Here is a 17,019-nt window from a genome sequence, read left to right on the forward strand (position 1 = left end):
AGAAGAGGTTGTTATCGAGTGAAATGATAGGTCATTAAAAAATAAAATAATAATTTATAGACTTTTTACCTTCAATAGTTCGGATTGAGCTGATCAACAAACGGACAGGGAACTACGTCATCACGTTGAAAGGACACGCCGGCGCCGGCAATACTATTTGAACTACTATTCTAACATCATCAGAATGTTATTCATATACTATTCATATTCACATTCACTGAGTACTATTACTATATATATAATAGCAAACAATACTATTTGAACTATCCTCCTACGTACGGTCGCATTGTAAACAGTGGGGCGGTACTTCTGCCGGCGCCTGCGTGACCTTTCAATGTGATGACGTAGTTCCCTGTCCGTTTGTTGATCAGCTCAATCCGAACTATTGAAGGTAAAAAGTCTATAAATTATATATTTTTTTTGAAAATGACCTATCGTTTCGCTAGATAACAACCTCTTCTTCAGCTGTGATCGCGTACAGCCCGTTTAAACACTTCAAAGACTTTTGAAACTGCATTGATTTGGATTTAAAAACGATGGTAACCAATGAAGTCCAAGAAAAATCCAGAAATGTTTTCCGCAAAAAACATCATTTCTATCCCACTGAGGAAAGAAAGACATGGATATCTTGGATGGCATTGGGGTGAGTAAATTATTAGGAAATTTTAATTTTGGGGTGAACTAATCCTTTAATGCTGCAAACCAATAAATTGTTTCCAAAAAGTCTCCTTTAAAGCAATGAACCATATACAACACGATCATAAAGGTTTACATTTTATTTACGTAGTAAACAATTGTCTTTCAGTGCTCTTTAAAACCTCACAAGCTCAAGATAACAGAAGCATTCACTGATTTGAATATTTTAATAATTTAAGTAGTGGGCTCTAAAGTGACCATTTTATAAGAATAACGGGCACAAAAAAAATTATTATAAGGAAATGATGGGGTTCCATAGAAGTGACTTTTGAAAGGAATGTTTGAGGGTTCCTTGCAGCAGGATGAACTTTACAGTGGAACCAATAAATGGGCGGTGCTAGTGACGCTGACCCCGCCCCTTCTCTCAACCACTCCCACATATCTGATTGATGCTACTCTCAAGACAAGCAGCATTGAGATTTCGGCGACAGTGTTAGAGACTGAAAGATGTGTAGCTCCTGAAAAACATGCTGTCCTCAGAGCACGAGATGTTTCTGTTTGCTGGGGTAAAATCTAACTGAGGTCTAGCGAGAGCGTCGGTGGAATCCACTGTTAAAAGACGGATTGTACAAAAGCACGAGCGATCAGCGAGACTAGATTTGCACGCGCTGCTGTAGGAGATCAGTGGACGGCTGTCTGAGATCTATTCAACAACATTTCTTTGTTTCTCCGTGTAATTCCGGTTTTCTTTCGTCTTTAATATGGCGAGCGATTCTCCGGCTCGGAGTCTGGATGAAATAGACCTCTCTGCGTTAAGGGTAAGTTATGTGTCCTTCATTGAAGATGCTCATTGATGTGTTTTGGTGTTGCAGTTGCGCCGTAATGGCAGGTGCAACAATCACTACAATAGTAGAAATAGAAAATAACGGCTTAACGAACAGCAACAAGGCGTTTTAATTCCGACCAGAAGCGTTTTTCGTTTCTTGTTCAGTCGGTAAGGAGTCATTATGTGATCGACGCCTGGATTTATCAGATCAAATAACTGTTTTGTGAAACTTATTATTACAGATTATTGAAGAAAATGTCAACGAACTGATCCGGTTGATAAAATAACATTCCGATTATCATGATATCGCAGTCTAATGAAGCCTATACAGGCATTTATTTGGCATTGTTTGTGTAGGCTACATGTTGTACTAGGCTAGTCAGTCCTATTAAAGTAGCCTATTCGCATGCCTGGTTCTCCCATATGTTTTATCAGGACTTTTATGAATCATGATTAATAAGAATATCCGAGATGAGGAAAATAGATTTTTTTTTTTTAGAAGTATAGTTCAAAACGCCGAGTTATTAAAAATGCAGTGCTTGTGTGGCTATGCTGATTTATTATAGTATTTTTGAAGCGAATTTTTTTGCAGTCATCAGTAGGCTACTAGTTATTTTCTCTGCACATTGAATACACACAGCACAGTATGACTAAAGAAAGCTTAGTGATCATTTTCCAAAAACTTTTTAAACACTTTTTTTTAAATCAATATAAATTTTAGCCATGCACATGAAGGTTTTTTTGGGGGAGGTTTTGTAGATTTTATTTTAAATAAGCCATTTGACCTGAATACAACATGTTCTCATAAAAAGGTCCAAATTCTTGTCACATGACAACAAAATGGCTTCCTGCATGTTGGATATGGCACACTGACTTTGAGACATTTTCAAGTATGAGTCATATTTTTAAACAAAATTGATTCAATGCTTCAGTTTTTTTTTTTTTTTTTTTTTTTTTGGACTACTACACTACCAAGACACCTTTAATTTACCCAACAAAAAACATCACAAGCGATTTAATTCTGGTTCAGAAATTGAAAACGCATTCATCACAGCAGAGCAATTGCATTGTAATTGTATTTAATAATAGTACAATTTAGTAATAGATCTCAACTAGTAGCACATAATTTACTCATATCTTTTATTCCACTTTTCGTTCAATGGAAACAAAATTGAACTTGCTGTGTGCTGTTGTAGGATCTATCTGTCCAGCCGGGAAACTGTGTGCCATATGCATGGCTTGATAAATGCTCAAATCCTTCGTAATGCCACCAAATTACTCCCAGCATGTTTTCCTGCGACTTCTGAGTGGATAAACTGGGTTACTTCTTAACAAGGCTCCGGTTTTATGTGTCTCTCCTCGGATTATAAAAACTGTGTCAGTCTGTCTAATTGGTGTGAGTGCGTATGTGCGTTGTCCTGTAGCTCAGCTGGTTCAACATGCCACCAACACATCTTTAGATCATGGGTTTTGGTTAAAGGTAAATGCACTGTCATTCTTATTAGTTAGCCTAGTTATACACGTCTGCTAAATTCATACAATTAAGGGTACACTACACAACAACCATGTACTAAAATCAGAAAAGTTCTTCCTATGCATTTCTTTGCGTACAGACGACACCATTGATAAAACAATCCCGTTCACACGGATCCGTGGAAACGACTAAAAATGCTGTATTATGCGTGCCAGGCCAGTAGTTGGCGGTGTTTCTATGTAAAGAAATGTTACACGCCTATAGACTGAACACAGAATGTGCATGAAATCACTTTTTTTTTTTCTCTCACAAATTTGCTTTATTTTGTAGTTTATACTAAGACGATAATGCTTCCTTTAAAAAAACAACAACAAAAAAAAACTTGCACTATAAATCCTGTTTTGAAAAGTTTATATTTTCAGGCCCCCAAAACGCTAATATCTTGTAAGTGAACTGCCATTAGTTGAAAACGGTGTCGTGTAAACAGCCCCTAAGTGTGAAAATATGTACTGTATAGCCTATGTTTCATGACGAATGTATCTGATAAATAAATTGGACAAGATAAAAGTGGTTGGGCAGTTTAAAAAGATGCCCATATGGTGAGGCACAGTTTCACAGCAGTCATAAACCAATTACCCTGTGTGCTGTAGGATCTAATGAGCTAAAGGGATGCCCGTGAAGTGCTCTCATTTCTCTGCTCGTGAGGGTAAGTAGCGCGTGGGATGGAAAGATTACTGCAGATAGCCCTTTGAGTGCTTTTGATTTGGACATCCATTGTGTCTGGTGCATTAGCTGCACCTTACTGCCTTCTCACACATGGATCTGTTTGCACATCCATGCATTGACACTACAAATCACATGGCGCCCCAGATGTCGCTCACATTTTGAATGGGATTAAGTGTTAATCTCTGTTTTATACTAGCCCTGCACTCTGCCCTTCACTGAGGCAAGGTGATATGTAGCTCCTCGCTTTTCACACCATCCTATGGAGGAATTGAGTTTTAAAGGCCGCTCACGTCACTTCCTGACTGTCACTTTCCATCGGCAGAGCAAATGCAGATTGTTTTTAAAAACACGCCTGATGCTTTGTCTTGGTTTAGACGAAACAGACATTCAGTTTCTGATGCAACCTTATTTTTGCTGTCTGTCCAGAACCCTCATTAGATGTTTGTTTATGAAATATCAGACTTGCATCTGGAAATCAATCCTTTGCTTTTATCTTCCCGTTCATTTAAATACAGTCCGTTGAGTGTGCTTTCGCATGTTGTGTTTGAGCTAGAAGGGAAATAGGTCACCCAGAAGCAGAGCGCTGACGTGCAGTAGTGGGGAAACATTTCAGTGCAGCACATGCTCAGATGGGCCATTCATAAACACTCTCTCTGGCACAGAAGAGGAGGTCTGTGTCCCACATACATGGGAGCGATGTTTGGCATCACCTGGTCAGCCTCACCTAGTCCTGAGGGACGACATCTGAAAATGAGCTTCTGTGCTCTGACCACAAACCTTGAAATGAGATCCGTGCCCTTTCTGTTTGTTGTTTGGCCATTTTTAGCTCCAAACACAAGTAGCGAGGACCTTGGTTTGTCAAAGGGGTCATGTACCGCACGGCGCCTGTGTTATTAGGCTTGGTTTTGATGCAGGTCACCAGAATAACCTTCGTTCACCCAAAATTAATGAGGTAGTGTTTTTCTCGATGCAGACAAGGTTTATTTTATCATGGGTTTGACAGGCCTGTGGGTTTAGAAAGAGGTTCTGTTCAGTCAGGCGTATCAAGACTCAAGGTTAAGTTCTTTTAAATAGGAAATGGGTAGGCTAAATGACATGATGCTAATCTGTTATTTTATTAACGGGGGGAGGGTTAAAGAGTAAAAAAAATGATAATGAAGAAAATTTACATGTTCATAAATAAAAAAAGTCATGTGGTGTGACCAACATGCATTTTTGCTGAAAAAAGTATGACACTGAAGTAATGATGCTGAAAAATCAGTTTTGCCATCACAGGAATACATTTAATTTAAAAATGTATTAAAATAGAAAACTGTTATTATAAATTTTAATAGTATATGATGTTTTACTGGATTGTTGATCTAAATCTTTTAAAAACATTAAATCATACCAACCCCACATTTTTGAAGGGTAGTGTGTTTAAAAAGGAAAATGATGATTAGGCTAAGACGTGACACTCTCAGGTGTTCACTTGAAATTCAATAACATATTAAACCAACATAACAAAGTACATTTCAATGAACTTGCCATCTGTGTTTAATGAGGTTTTTTTTTCAATATAACCTAGCCTATATAAATATTTTTTCCTGTTCTTTATAGTGGACACTATTAAATGTCACAGACCCATTTATGATGAAACTGCTTGAATGGATCTACGACGCTTACTGGGATTTGCTTTTTTTTTTTTTTTTATGGCTTGGAGTTAGGCCTTAAGATCCTGCTTTCATTCACACATCCTCGCAGTTAGTCTTTGTGCGTTCCCTTCATTCAGCAGCTCAGTGGGTTGAAGGAATAGTGCTGGGCCCAGCACTGTAAGGGCCAGGTGGTGCACCATCTGCTTCGTCCTCAACTGACTTCCGTACACTGATCTCCATGTGCAAAAGTGTAGGAGAGAGGTCTAGATCATACCTGTGCTCCTCAAAGAGCAGCAGTGACAGAAGACAGCATGGGGTCTGGGTGTGTGTGTATGTGTTTTTTTTGAGCGCCTCTGTTGTTTGTGTTGTTAGTCACTTTCTGTCACACCCTGGCACTCCAGCTGCATTCCATTCTATGCCATTCAGCCTTAGGATGTCTTGTACAACATTATTTTTTATATACGTGGCGCACCAAGAAAAGAACACGTGTAGTTTCTGATGATGGGCTGAACCGCCAGTTCTTGCAAAGCCACATCAAGACACTTAAACTGTGGGGTGCGGGGAGCCGTCTCACCCCTTGCCCGGGATGCTAGTGCTGTAGTTGAAAGTGCTTGTGGGTTTTTGGGTTTTGTGTGTGCAGTTAGCCCGTGCCCTGAAGCGTTAGCTGTTCTGAATCTCCCCTCCCATCCTCCATCTTTCCGCCGCTCTGCCCTCCAGCAGACGTCCGCTGACCCATTTCCTGTCTTTACACAAGAGCAAATGTACACTTTCATTTAGTTTCAATTAGCTAGATGTATAACCTTTTTTATGGTATGTTTAATAGACTGGCACATCTGTTTGCATCTGACCTATTTACACCTTGAATTAAGATTAATCTCAGATGACGAGACTCTGTTTACATCTGGTAGTCACATGAGTCTCAATTGTGTCTACTGTGACTGATTGTGTTCCTGTGCATGACACTTACTACATCATTCAGTTGTTGCAAAAACGTTGTATTTTAATTTGTGCAAATGTGCCGTTTTAGTCAGAATACTCATTTATCTCGTTTTAGTCTAGCTCCTATTAACTGTATTGGATATGCTTCTTAAGATATGTGCCACTGCATGTTGATATCAGACATATTGAAGTATATATCACTTGTTGACTGTTAAGTGGTCATGGTCTCATAGATTTCCTTACATGGTTTAAGAAAATGTGACCGTCTATTGTGTGTGTTAATGTGCTGTCATTAGCAAATGTTTGTAGATTAGTAATGTGTGGTTTATTAGGGAATTTCTATTAGTTTTTCAATCAGATTGTTTATATTTTTAATGCACTTAAAAGCAGTGGTGGTAGAAGTACACAAATCAAGTACTTAAGTAAAAGTACTGATACCTTAATACAATATTACTTCAGTAAAAGTACAATGTACTCATTTTCAATTTTACTGGTAACACTTTACAATAACGTCTCATTTGTTAACATTAGTTAATGTATTAACCAACATGAACTAACAATGAGCAATACATTTTTTACAGTATTAATCTTTAATGTTAGTTAATAAAAATCCATTCTATAATAATTTGTTAGTTCACAATGCATTAATAATGTTAAAAAATACAACTTTTATTTTAATTTCATTCTTAGTTCATGTTTAAACTAAGGTAGCTAGCTAATGTAAAGTGGAAAGTACAGATTTATTTATTTATTGATTTGGGGTATAATGTACTAGACACACAGATAGATCTTAAATAGGTTACAGCTCAGTCTGACATTATGAATTTAAGTAGCCACTAGCCAATAAGGAAGATTATTCAGACACGCTTTATTTTATTACTAAAACTTGTCATACACTGATAACAACCCTAATAAATGTGTTGACAAATAAACATAGCCTACAATATAAAAACAGATGTCACAGGATAAAATGTTAACATTCTAAGAAGAAAACTATGCAAAGTTGCAAACATACTAATTTGATATAATTTTTAACTGCTACAGCTGCGGGGAAGCTGCACGGTCATTAATTTGCGTTATTAATTGTATTTAATTTAGTTTTTACATAAAACCTACAGGTTTTCCGTTCAGACGGTAATACGTGGACGTTACATTCAAGCATTTCATGCTTAAACAGCTCGCCCTTTTACAGTAGATTTAGTTCACAAACAACTGACAGTCATGACCTAAAGATTTTCAATTACAATAAAAAATCCTAATTTCGGCATTAGTAACTTTGGCACCATCATCAGCCGCGTGTGCACGCAAAGCTCAGAGGATCTCCCGTTCTTGGCTCATTTTGAGTCAGACTTGTGAATTCAGTCAATTGTTGACTAGAGACTCGATCTGACAATCAGTAAGTTGTTTACTGGAAAACAGATGCAATAGGATTGGTCTAATTCACAAATGAATCGGTCAGTGTGATTTGCGAATCGATTTCAGAGGTTAACTGAAAAGGATCAGCTCATTCACGAATCAGACACCGCTATCGCATCTCTGAGCAGATGATTATTTCTTCAGTTTAAAGCATTCAAGTCAGAACCATAACACTGAAGTATAAACAACTGATAAGAATGTAAATGTGTACCTTGAAATGCAATGTAAGTCACTTTAGATAAAAGCGTCTGCCAAATGCATAAATGTAAACAACACCAAAAAATGATATTGTGAACAATAAATCCAAATAACTACATTTGAATTCAAAATTATGATAATTACAAGCAGCTTTATGCACCGTATCAATCTATATTCATTTAACGATGTCCATATGTTACAGAAATTACGACTGATTTACCAAAGAAGAAATGTGCTGAACAAACAAATAAAAGACATTTAATTTAGTATTAGGATCCTTTATAATGTAATGTTATTTTTAGTCCACTGATGCTGTATCGCTCTTCTTTCCTTTCCTCTCATCTCAGTAACGCACCAGTGGGCAGGGCCAAAGATGCGATGATGTAGAAATAGGCGCGAGTCGTTTTTGGACTGAGGAAGCTTTGAGTTCTGTAACTTACAGGATGCTTGTACTACACTGACCTCTTGCATGTCAAAAGATCAAGGAAAATTTGATCTCTCAATTCAAGTCCTCCTACATTTATTTCCTACTGAATATTCTGTTCTTTCTTAAATGCATTGCAGATAACTGCTAAGTTTTAAGGACAGTTCACTAATTATGATCTCTGTTAATTGATCTTTTCTCTCTCATTACACACTTCTTTACATGGCTCTTAAGTGAATAGTAACTGAGATGTCACTGTGAAGTGTAACCTCTTATGAGTTTTGAATAAGAGAGTGACTCTCTTAATATGCTGTAATCAGCAAACTAGCACATTTTTGTGTAGTGTTTTGCACTGACAATTTTATTCTTCGTTGCATTAGAAAGAAAATTCACTAATGTAAGTGTTGATCTGGCACGCTTTGAAGTGAGGCAGCACTTCAGACTTGTGCTTGAGATCATTGGCATTGGCAGCATAGGATGTTAGCACAAATAGATTCCTGCCTACCTTGATTGGAGCAAGCTTTGGCGATCGAGATGGGATTTCAGAGCCAAAGGTTTATGCTATCACTGTGGTATTGATCAGCGGTTCAGCGGACTTCACTCTCTCGGGGTGCCGTGTATTGATGTCAGAACCATCTTCATTTGCCTTCTACGTGACTCATTGGCCTGTGGACGCTGAAACATTGCTTGATCCTCCTTCCACAGACAGTATTATTTTATGGTGCATCAGATGTTTGGTAGCAAGAAATGACAAATGAGTTGAGAGGTCTGTGGGCAGATTGTGCAAGTGCTCTTTACAGGAGTCATTAAAGGAGAACTCCGGTCAATTTTAACATTGAGCTCATTTTTTTGTAAATTGGAGTGCTGTCAGTACAGAGAACAACAACAAAAATCGGTGTTACCTACACCTTATCATCTTTTTAAAATTTGCACCCTGTTGACTTCAATGGGGCAAGTTTTAAACCTGCTTTTAGCCTCTTAACATCCTTGATGTGTCATTACAAGTGCCTAGCCATGTGAGTGATTCCTTCAGAGTGAACACGGTGAATCTGACTGCAGTAGATGTGAAAGATATTAATAAAAGTGATGTTAATTCAGCCAGCGCACATACCTGTATTTTCTTCCTGTTTTCGGTCGAAGTCCACAGTAGTCGATTGTCGAGTTCTCGCGCATAGGTTTAGTTACCTATGATCACGCGCGTGAACTCGGCAATCGACTACTTTGGACTTCACCCGAAAAACAGGATGTAAACAGGTATGTGCGCTGGCTGAATTAACATCACTTTTATTAATATCTTTCACATCTACTGCAGTCAGATTCACCGTGTTCACTCTGAAAGAATCACTCACATGGCTGGGCACTTGTAATGACACATCAAGGATGTTAAGAGGCTAAAAGCAGGTTTAAAACTTGCCCCATTGAAGTCAACAGGGTGCAAATTTTAAAAAGAGGATAACACGGTGTAGGCAACACCGATTTTTGTTGTTGTTCTCTGTACTGACAGCAGTCATTACAAAAAAATGAGCTCAATGTTAAAATTGACCGGAGTTCTCCTTTCATAACTTGCATATTTGTGTGCGTACACGCTTGCATAAAATTTAATTGCTTTGTTTTTGACATGTCTGTCAACTGTCTTGGAATTTCAGAATTTGTTTTTATGACAAACCGTCAACAGCAAGTTTTAAAGGATGTTTCACTCCAAAATGAAAATTCTGAAATTGACTCAACCTTATGTGAATCTAAGGTTTTCCATTCATGTTTTTAAACACAAATTATGATTTTTTTTTTTTTCAACTGAGACTGAGAGATTGAAAGTCCATTCCAACAAATTTCTGACTCTTCAAAAAGTTAATAAAAAATGTTGTAAATTTAATGAATTCATATGAATCAAGTGGTTTAATCCAAGTCTTTTGAAGAGATATAATTGCTTTATGACAAAACAGATTTAATTTAGGGTTTTATTCATATAAACATTGATCAACCCATGGACCACATCACATTACAATATTTTTTTAACAGTCAAATTTTTAGGGATATAGACTTTCAGTGGAGAGACATCTCTCAGGTTTAATTAAAAATATTTTCATTTTTGTTTTGAAGATTAACTAAAGTATTAGCCTATGGGTTTGGAACAACATGAAGGTGAGTAAATGACAATTTTCATTTTTGGGTGGACTAACCCCTTTCAAAATTCCATGTAAAAGGGATTGTTGAATGGCAAGAAGTAGCTCATTTATAAAGTATTAAATTCACTGTATTATCCAAAAATAGACATTAAGAAAAAATGGAATGTCCGGGTGTGTTTGTTTGTACACATCCCCGCACAAAATCCGTATTTTTGCTTATTTTGTCACTCGTCAACTATATCTGCTGTGGTATAGCAAAATACGAACTATATATAATCTGCATGAATAAAAGTGTGTTGTGCTCACATGTGCCTGGGCCTCAGCTCTTTCCCTCGGCATATCAAATATGGATGTAGACCGATAGTTTTGTGTGTGTGGCAGAGGAATTCAGGCATTATGAAATGCTTGGAGCAAACAACGTCTATTGTAATCCAGAGCCAGAGTCAAGCAGACTGATCATCCAGAAAATGAAGAGAAAAGAGAGAGATTGTGGACACTCCAAACACCTGCTCTGAATGTTTAAAATCAGCTGCACCTCTTCCATATAAACTCTGATGCATGATGCTTTAAAGCGATAGCTCACACAACAATGAATACTGTCGTCATTTACTCTCACCCTCTTGTTGTTCCTAACCTGTATGACTTGCTTTCTTAGTGGAATAATTTTTTTTATTTTCTGAAGACCGTGCTGCTCAGTGGTCACTCCTTTCTGTGCAATGGGAACTGAAGCGTTCAAGCTTAAACAAATAAATACATGAAGTGGTCCACGACTCATGGACTCTATTCCAAATCTGACAGACTGAAATTATTTATTGAAAATCTTCCTTTCCAGTTAGCCGTTAAACCACGAACGGATAATTGATTCAGTGAGCCAACTCAGGAACAGAATAGTTTGATTCGTCCAAATCATTTTCAGAATTTTGTGAACCGAGTGATTCTTTGAAAAAGTCCAACAGTGAACTGAAAAGAATGATTAATTTATTGGACCTTAAAGGGATAGTTCACTTTGAAATAAAATTTTGGTATGTTTTAGCTTACCTCAAGGGCATCCAAGATGTAGGTGTCTTTTTTTCCGCAGTAGTTTCAATTTTGATATTTTTAGGTCAAACCGTTCTTGTCTGTCAGTCATTTCATGCAGGTCTATGGATACTGTCTCAAAGAGCATGCACAAAGTCCAAATTAAAACAATTCCCCATCGTCCAAATTAAACAATTCCCCATCTTAAGTACACATTGATGGCCTAAGACACGAAACGAGCGGTTTGTGTGAGAAAACGAACAGTATTTATATCGTTTTTAGCTCTTATAACACAGCCGCGTCCAAATGATCTGAGGGCTCGGGCGGGTATAGATATATACACTAGACGTCGCCTTGGCTACTGCAGTTCATTGGAACGAAACCGTAGCCAAGCGACATCTAGTGTATATATCTATACCCTCCCGCGGGCGGGTATAGATGTATACACTAGATGTCGCCTTCGCTACTGCAGTTCATTGGAACGAAACCGTAGCCAAGGCGACATCTAGTGTATATATCTATACCCGCCCGAGCCCTCAGATCATTTGGACGCGGCTGTGTTATAAGAGCTAAAAACGATATAAATACTGTTCGTTTTCTCACACAAACCGCTCGTTTCGTGTCTTAGGCCATCAATGTGTACTTAAGATGGGGAATTGTTTAATTTGGACGATGGGGAATTGTTTTAATTTGGACTTTGTGCATGCTCTTTGAGACAGTATCCATAGACCTGCATGAAATGACTGACAGACAAGAACGGTTTGACCTAAAAATATCAAAATTGAAACTACTGCGGAAAAAAAGACACCTACATCTTGGATGCCCTTGAGGTAAGCTAAAACATACCAAAATTTAATTTCAAAGTGAACTATCCCTTTAACAATTTGCTCTTATAGGATTTTAATGAATAACAGGGTTTGGGACATATTATGACTGTGAGAGCTTATGAGTTTAAATTTTTGGTTGAACTATCCATTTAATACAGAGTTGTGGTAGCTGTTCACGCTTTAAATGTTGCAGAAGTGGCAGTTACAAGGGGAAAAAGTTTGGACATTTGCATAGGCTAATATTTAACTCTAGCGGTTGCTGCTGGTTTTCCTTGAGTTGCATCAACCGTGTACATTAGTTTCTGTTGTGCCTCCGCCTCTATAAATAAACACCTTTCAGGCTGTCTTTCCCTTCCACTCAGCATAGTGCTGCCAATGTTAGTTGTCTGTCAGGCAGGTCAGTTGGACGGTGGGAACCATAACCCGGTATTCTGCTCATGTTTGCTTGAACAATAGAAACCTGAGGGATGTGCAAGGTTATTAACTCCTCTCTGCCCATCACACTCTCACTGACAGTTTGCACGTCGCTGAGCCTTTTTTTTTTTTTTTGAACCAAGATTGGAAGGTAGGGGGAATGTGCATTCTTCCTCTCTAAGAAGCAGGAAGGAGAAATAAAGAGCGAAACACATTTCCATAGACATTGTGACTGACATGTCTGCTGATGCAGCCGGAGAAAAGGGCCGTCCTGACAGTCTTGTCAGACAAAGCACAGGCCCAGCATGAGACGACTGAGGTGAAGGAGAGAGGGAAAGAGCCATGAGACCTCTGTAAAGAGAAGGGCTGAGTAAGGAAAATAGTCAAGACACCAGCTGTAGAATGAAACTATTAACCACAATAAATTAAGGTGTGTTCTTTAGCATTCACCTATATAAATATATATATTTATCATTCAAGGCGAGTTGTCATCTAGGCTAGATCAAGAGAAAGCTTGAAGTGGGTTAATGCCCCCCCCCCCGCTTGGTCTACTCATTGTCAGCGGTCAGTGTCATGCGATCACAGTTCCCCCATGCCTTTGATATGGTTCGATTTGGGATTGTGATCTGCTTAAGAGCTTCTGCTACAAATGGCAGAAGCTCGTACAGACAGACATCTTTCAGCATTGACAATGAAGGTTGTTGAAGCAATTTCAACTAAGCTCTTTGTGTTGAGGCCACCTTGGCGTGAAATGGAGTTTGGGAATGGCCATAAACACGATTTCTTTTCCCTCTGATGTAATGGGAACAACCAGCAGCCACTCAGAATTGATAGATCCAGTTTTTACCCTGAGGGATACTACCTTGAACGGCTAATATTACTCTAAATAGTGCAATTTAAAAAATTCCATCTACTAATTTTGGGTAATATCAATAATCATCATTAGATGAGCTATTTCTGTCTAGAGCCTGGTCTAAAAAAACAAATCAACGGAAAAAGAATAATTCTGTTGAATTAGTGCTGGCAGCACACCAGAGAGGAACGGGGTCAACACGTTGACTGAATTATCTAAGAAAGCACGTCTGTTGATGTGGATTTAGGTGTTGCCAGAACAGAAAATGCAGAATGGGAACCTGCTGATAAAAGCATTGTTGGGCATTTATGCAATATCTGACTCCTCTTTTTCTCACATCTCATAGGTTGTTTTGTGGCACTGGTTTCCCAATGGCCTCACATTCTCGGCTAACAGACAGGCCACATTTCCGATCAATTTAACATGTAGTTTCACAAGTGTTGTTGTGTGAACTATCTACGGTTGGCAGCTTGTGTGAACTTGCTTTTTGCAAGTCAGCATAAGGACAAGATATTACTCATCTCCAGACTGCCAAACCACGTACTCTCCATCAGCGTTTTTGTGTGAATTATAAGCTGCGTTTTGATTCTCAAGAATTCTACATATTGTGCAATGTTTATATATATATATATATATATATATATATGTATATGTGTGTGTGTGTACATATGTGTATATATGTACATACATACACACTAGGGGTGTAACGGTACACAAAAATCACGGTTCGGTACGTACCTCGGTTTTAAAGTCACGGTTCGGTTTATTTTCGGTACAGTAAGGGAAAGAAATGCAAACATTAAACTGCAGGTTGTTTATTACTATAAACTTTTTTTAACAAGTTGTTTACACTTTTTTAAACACTTTTTAATAAAATATAATAAAATAGATATAAAATAAAAAAAGAATAAGAAATAAAATACTGCTGCAAAGTTCTCCACTAAATAAAATACTCTCAGTCTCAAACCAATATCACATAATAAAATATAATGAAAAATATAAATAAATAACTATGATTACAGTGCAGGAACAGAAAATAGCCCTATATTAAAATAATATTAAACAAATATATTAATGTATTATTATTTTTCAATAATCAATCAACAATCAATTTACGAAATTTTTTTCCACTTTTTTAATAATTATCAAAATAAAATATAGTCCAAAGCTATAGTACAAAGCTATTATTACCAGAGCATGTGATCAGAGCAGGTCATTTTACCATTGTTGCCAGCATGACTATACCAGCTCAGCAAACAGAAATCGAAGTTACTACTGAGAAATTTCACCTTATTTGAGCGGACTTTGCTTTTCCAGTGCGTGATCGGTACATGATTGGAGTGTTTGGGCCGTTAACGACAGAGCAGAACGCGCAGCGCAAACACGGACTCGAACATTGAGCAGAGAGCGCAGCGGGCCGACACACACACACACACACACACACGCGCGCGCGCGCGCACGCCACGGAACGGAGAGTGCGGCGGCGCACACGAAGCGGAAAAGCTTTTTTTCGCCATGCAGTCTATTTCATTGTTACAGTGACGACGGGTAAAACCGGTAAAACCAGAGAATGTCTAATAGGAAAAAACATTAGAATCAGCTGCAGGGCGGGATTTGCGCTGAACGCGGAGACTTCCGCCACTTAATATGTTCGTGTGGAAACACGAAAATGTACCTATGTTCCGCACACAAAATATTGCATTCAGTCATTCGGTACACACGTGCACCGAACCGAAAGCCCTGTACCGAAACGGTTCGGTACGAATACACGTACCGTTACACCCCTAATACACACATATACACACACACACACACACACACACGCACATATAGATTTTCATATAGCATAATGTCATAGTTAAAGTTTAATTGATTTATAGGCCTGAGATATATATACACACACACATGCACATATATGCACATATATGTATATATTTTATATATATATAAAATACACTAGCATTCAAAAGTTACTCTTTGACAGCGATGCCATTGAACTTTCATTTTGCAGTAGCTCTGTATATTTTAAAGACAACATTTTAAAGATGGCTTGCGCACATGTTTCTCTGGCGCATAAGGTCTATTAAGACCAGGGTATGTGCGGTCTTGAAAATGAGTCACATTGTGTGTAACACCACCCATGTATGATGTGACGGTTGATTTTTGTCTGAGTTTGAAGTCTCACCGTCTGTCAGTAGTTCTCACTGGAGCGGTAACAACAGAAAACATCCATACACACAATACTGATTTTATCCTTAGAGCAATGTCATCTCTAAAGATATCACTCCCTTTTCACCGTTTTATTGTAACCGCTTTCTGTCGGACAACGGTTGGTGATTGTGAGCAAGCTTTTGAGGTTTAGGGTCACAAACTCAACCAGGTGGTGTTTGGGTGAAGAATGGCACAACAATATGGCTTGTCCTTTCTGTCTACATTGACCCTTTATTTTGTGTTTTTTTTTATTTAGGTGTTAGATGGAGTGTTGGATTTGAATCTCACACTTGGTTGGGTGCTGCTCATGAGAGATTGTACACAGCAACAGTTGTGTGATGGAGGACACCAGGGGTTTTTGTGTTTGTGTGAGCTGAGAAGCAATTAACTTGCTGCTGGAAACAGTGTGTTGTTTATTAAAGTCAACATGGAATCACAGTTTATTTACTTGATATGTGTTCCTGTTGTTATTGTGAATGATTCATCAGTGCACATTGTAATAAAACAAACTGTCTCCATTTATTTGCTCTGCCTCTGCAACAACTCTCCTTTCTGGGTGATGTCAAGTCTTACTTTTTAACCCTTCCTCTACTAATAAATATGAAGTCCATGCCCCCCATCTTCAATTAGGTCCTGATAGATAAAATCCTTATTTTTTGTAAAAAAAAATTTATTAATACTTTTTCACTGTAGATACAGGACATTATGTAAAATGAGTTGCGAATAAAGAAATGTCACAAATACCTCGATTATGCAATCAGAGTATTATTGACACGTGTGCTTGTACTTTTGCTGACCATAAACTCTGCTCTTTTTAGGATCCTGCAGGAATATTTGAGCTGGTGGAACTCGTGGGCAATGGCACATATGGTCAGGTGTACAAGGTAAGAAACTTTCATTTTATTTTTGTAAATAATCACTTTTCCATCATTTTTGTTTGCACATCGTGGTTCCCTTATGCTTGGGGCCCAGTGAGGCTACCAATTCAACTCTGCGTGACACGGTCACCATTGACTTTTATCAGAATGGAAGAGAGCTGCATCAATGGTCTGCTTAACATACTCTTTTTTTTTTTTTTTGTTCCACGAAAGAAAGTCCTACAGGGTGAGGTTGATTTTTGGGTGAACTTTCCCTGTAGCCCAGAAATGAGCTGGGGGATCTCCAGAGTATTAAACAGTTCAGTCAGACCAGGTCCTTGCACAGCCCACCAGAACAGCATGTGGCCACAAAGCTGCTCCATGCTGCGGAACCAGGACATATGCTGGGGAGGAGGAGGAGGCAAGAACGAAGAGAGGGGT

The 17,019-nt window shown here is 38.2% G+C and overlaps 1 protein-coding gene across 7 annotated transcripts in view; it reads left to right on the plus strand.

The window, feature by feature from the left end:
- Positions 1–1,095: 1,095 nt before the first annotated feature.
- tnika (TRAF2 and NCK interacting kinase a) overlaps positions 1,096–17,019 on the plus strand; it is an 88,145-nt gene continuing 72,221 nt past the window's right edge. For 6 of the 7 annotated variants that reach the window (XM_079875845.1, XM_079875846.1, XM_079875849.1 and 3 more), the window contains exons 1-2: positions 1,098–1,454; positions 16,540–16,605. In XM_079875845.1, coding sequence (XP_079731971.1) covers positions 1,398–1,454; positions 16,540–16,605 — 123 coding nt within the window. In that variant the 5' untranslated portion in view covers positions 1,098–1,397. Of the gene's footprint in view, positions 1,455–16,539; positions 16,606–17,019 lie in introns of all 7 variants that reach the window. The other variant, XM_079875848.1, reaches the window with a different exon arrangement.

The sequence above is a fragment of the Squalius cephalus genome (genome assembly GCF_949319135.1).
Source record: "Squalius cephalus genome assembly, chromosome: 7".
Taxonomy (NCBI): domain Eukaryota; kingdom Metazoa; phylum Chordata; class Actinopteri; order Cypriniformes; family Leuciscidae; genus Squalius; species Squalius cephalus.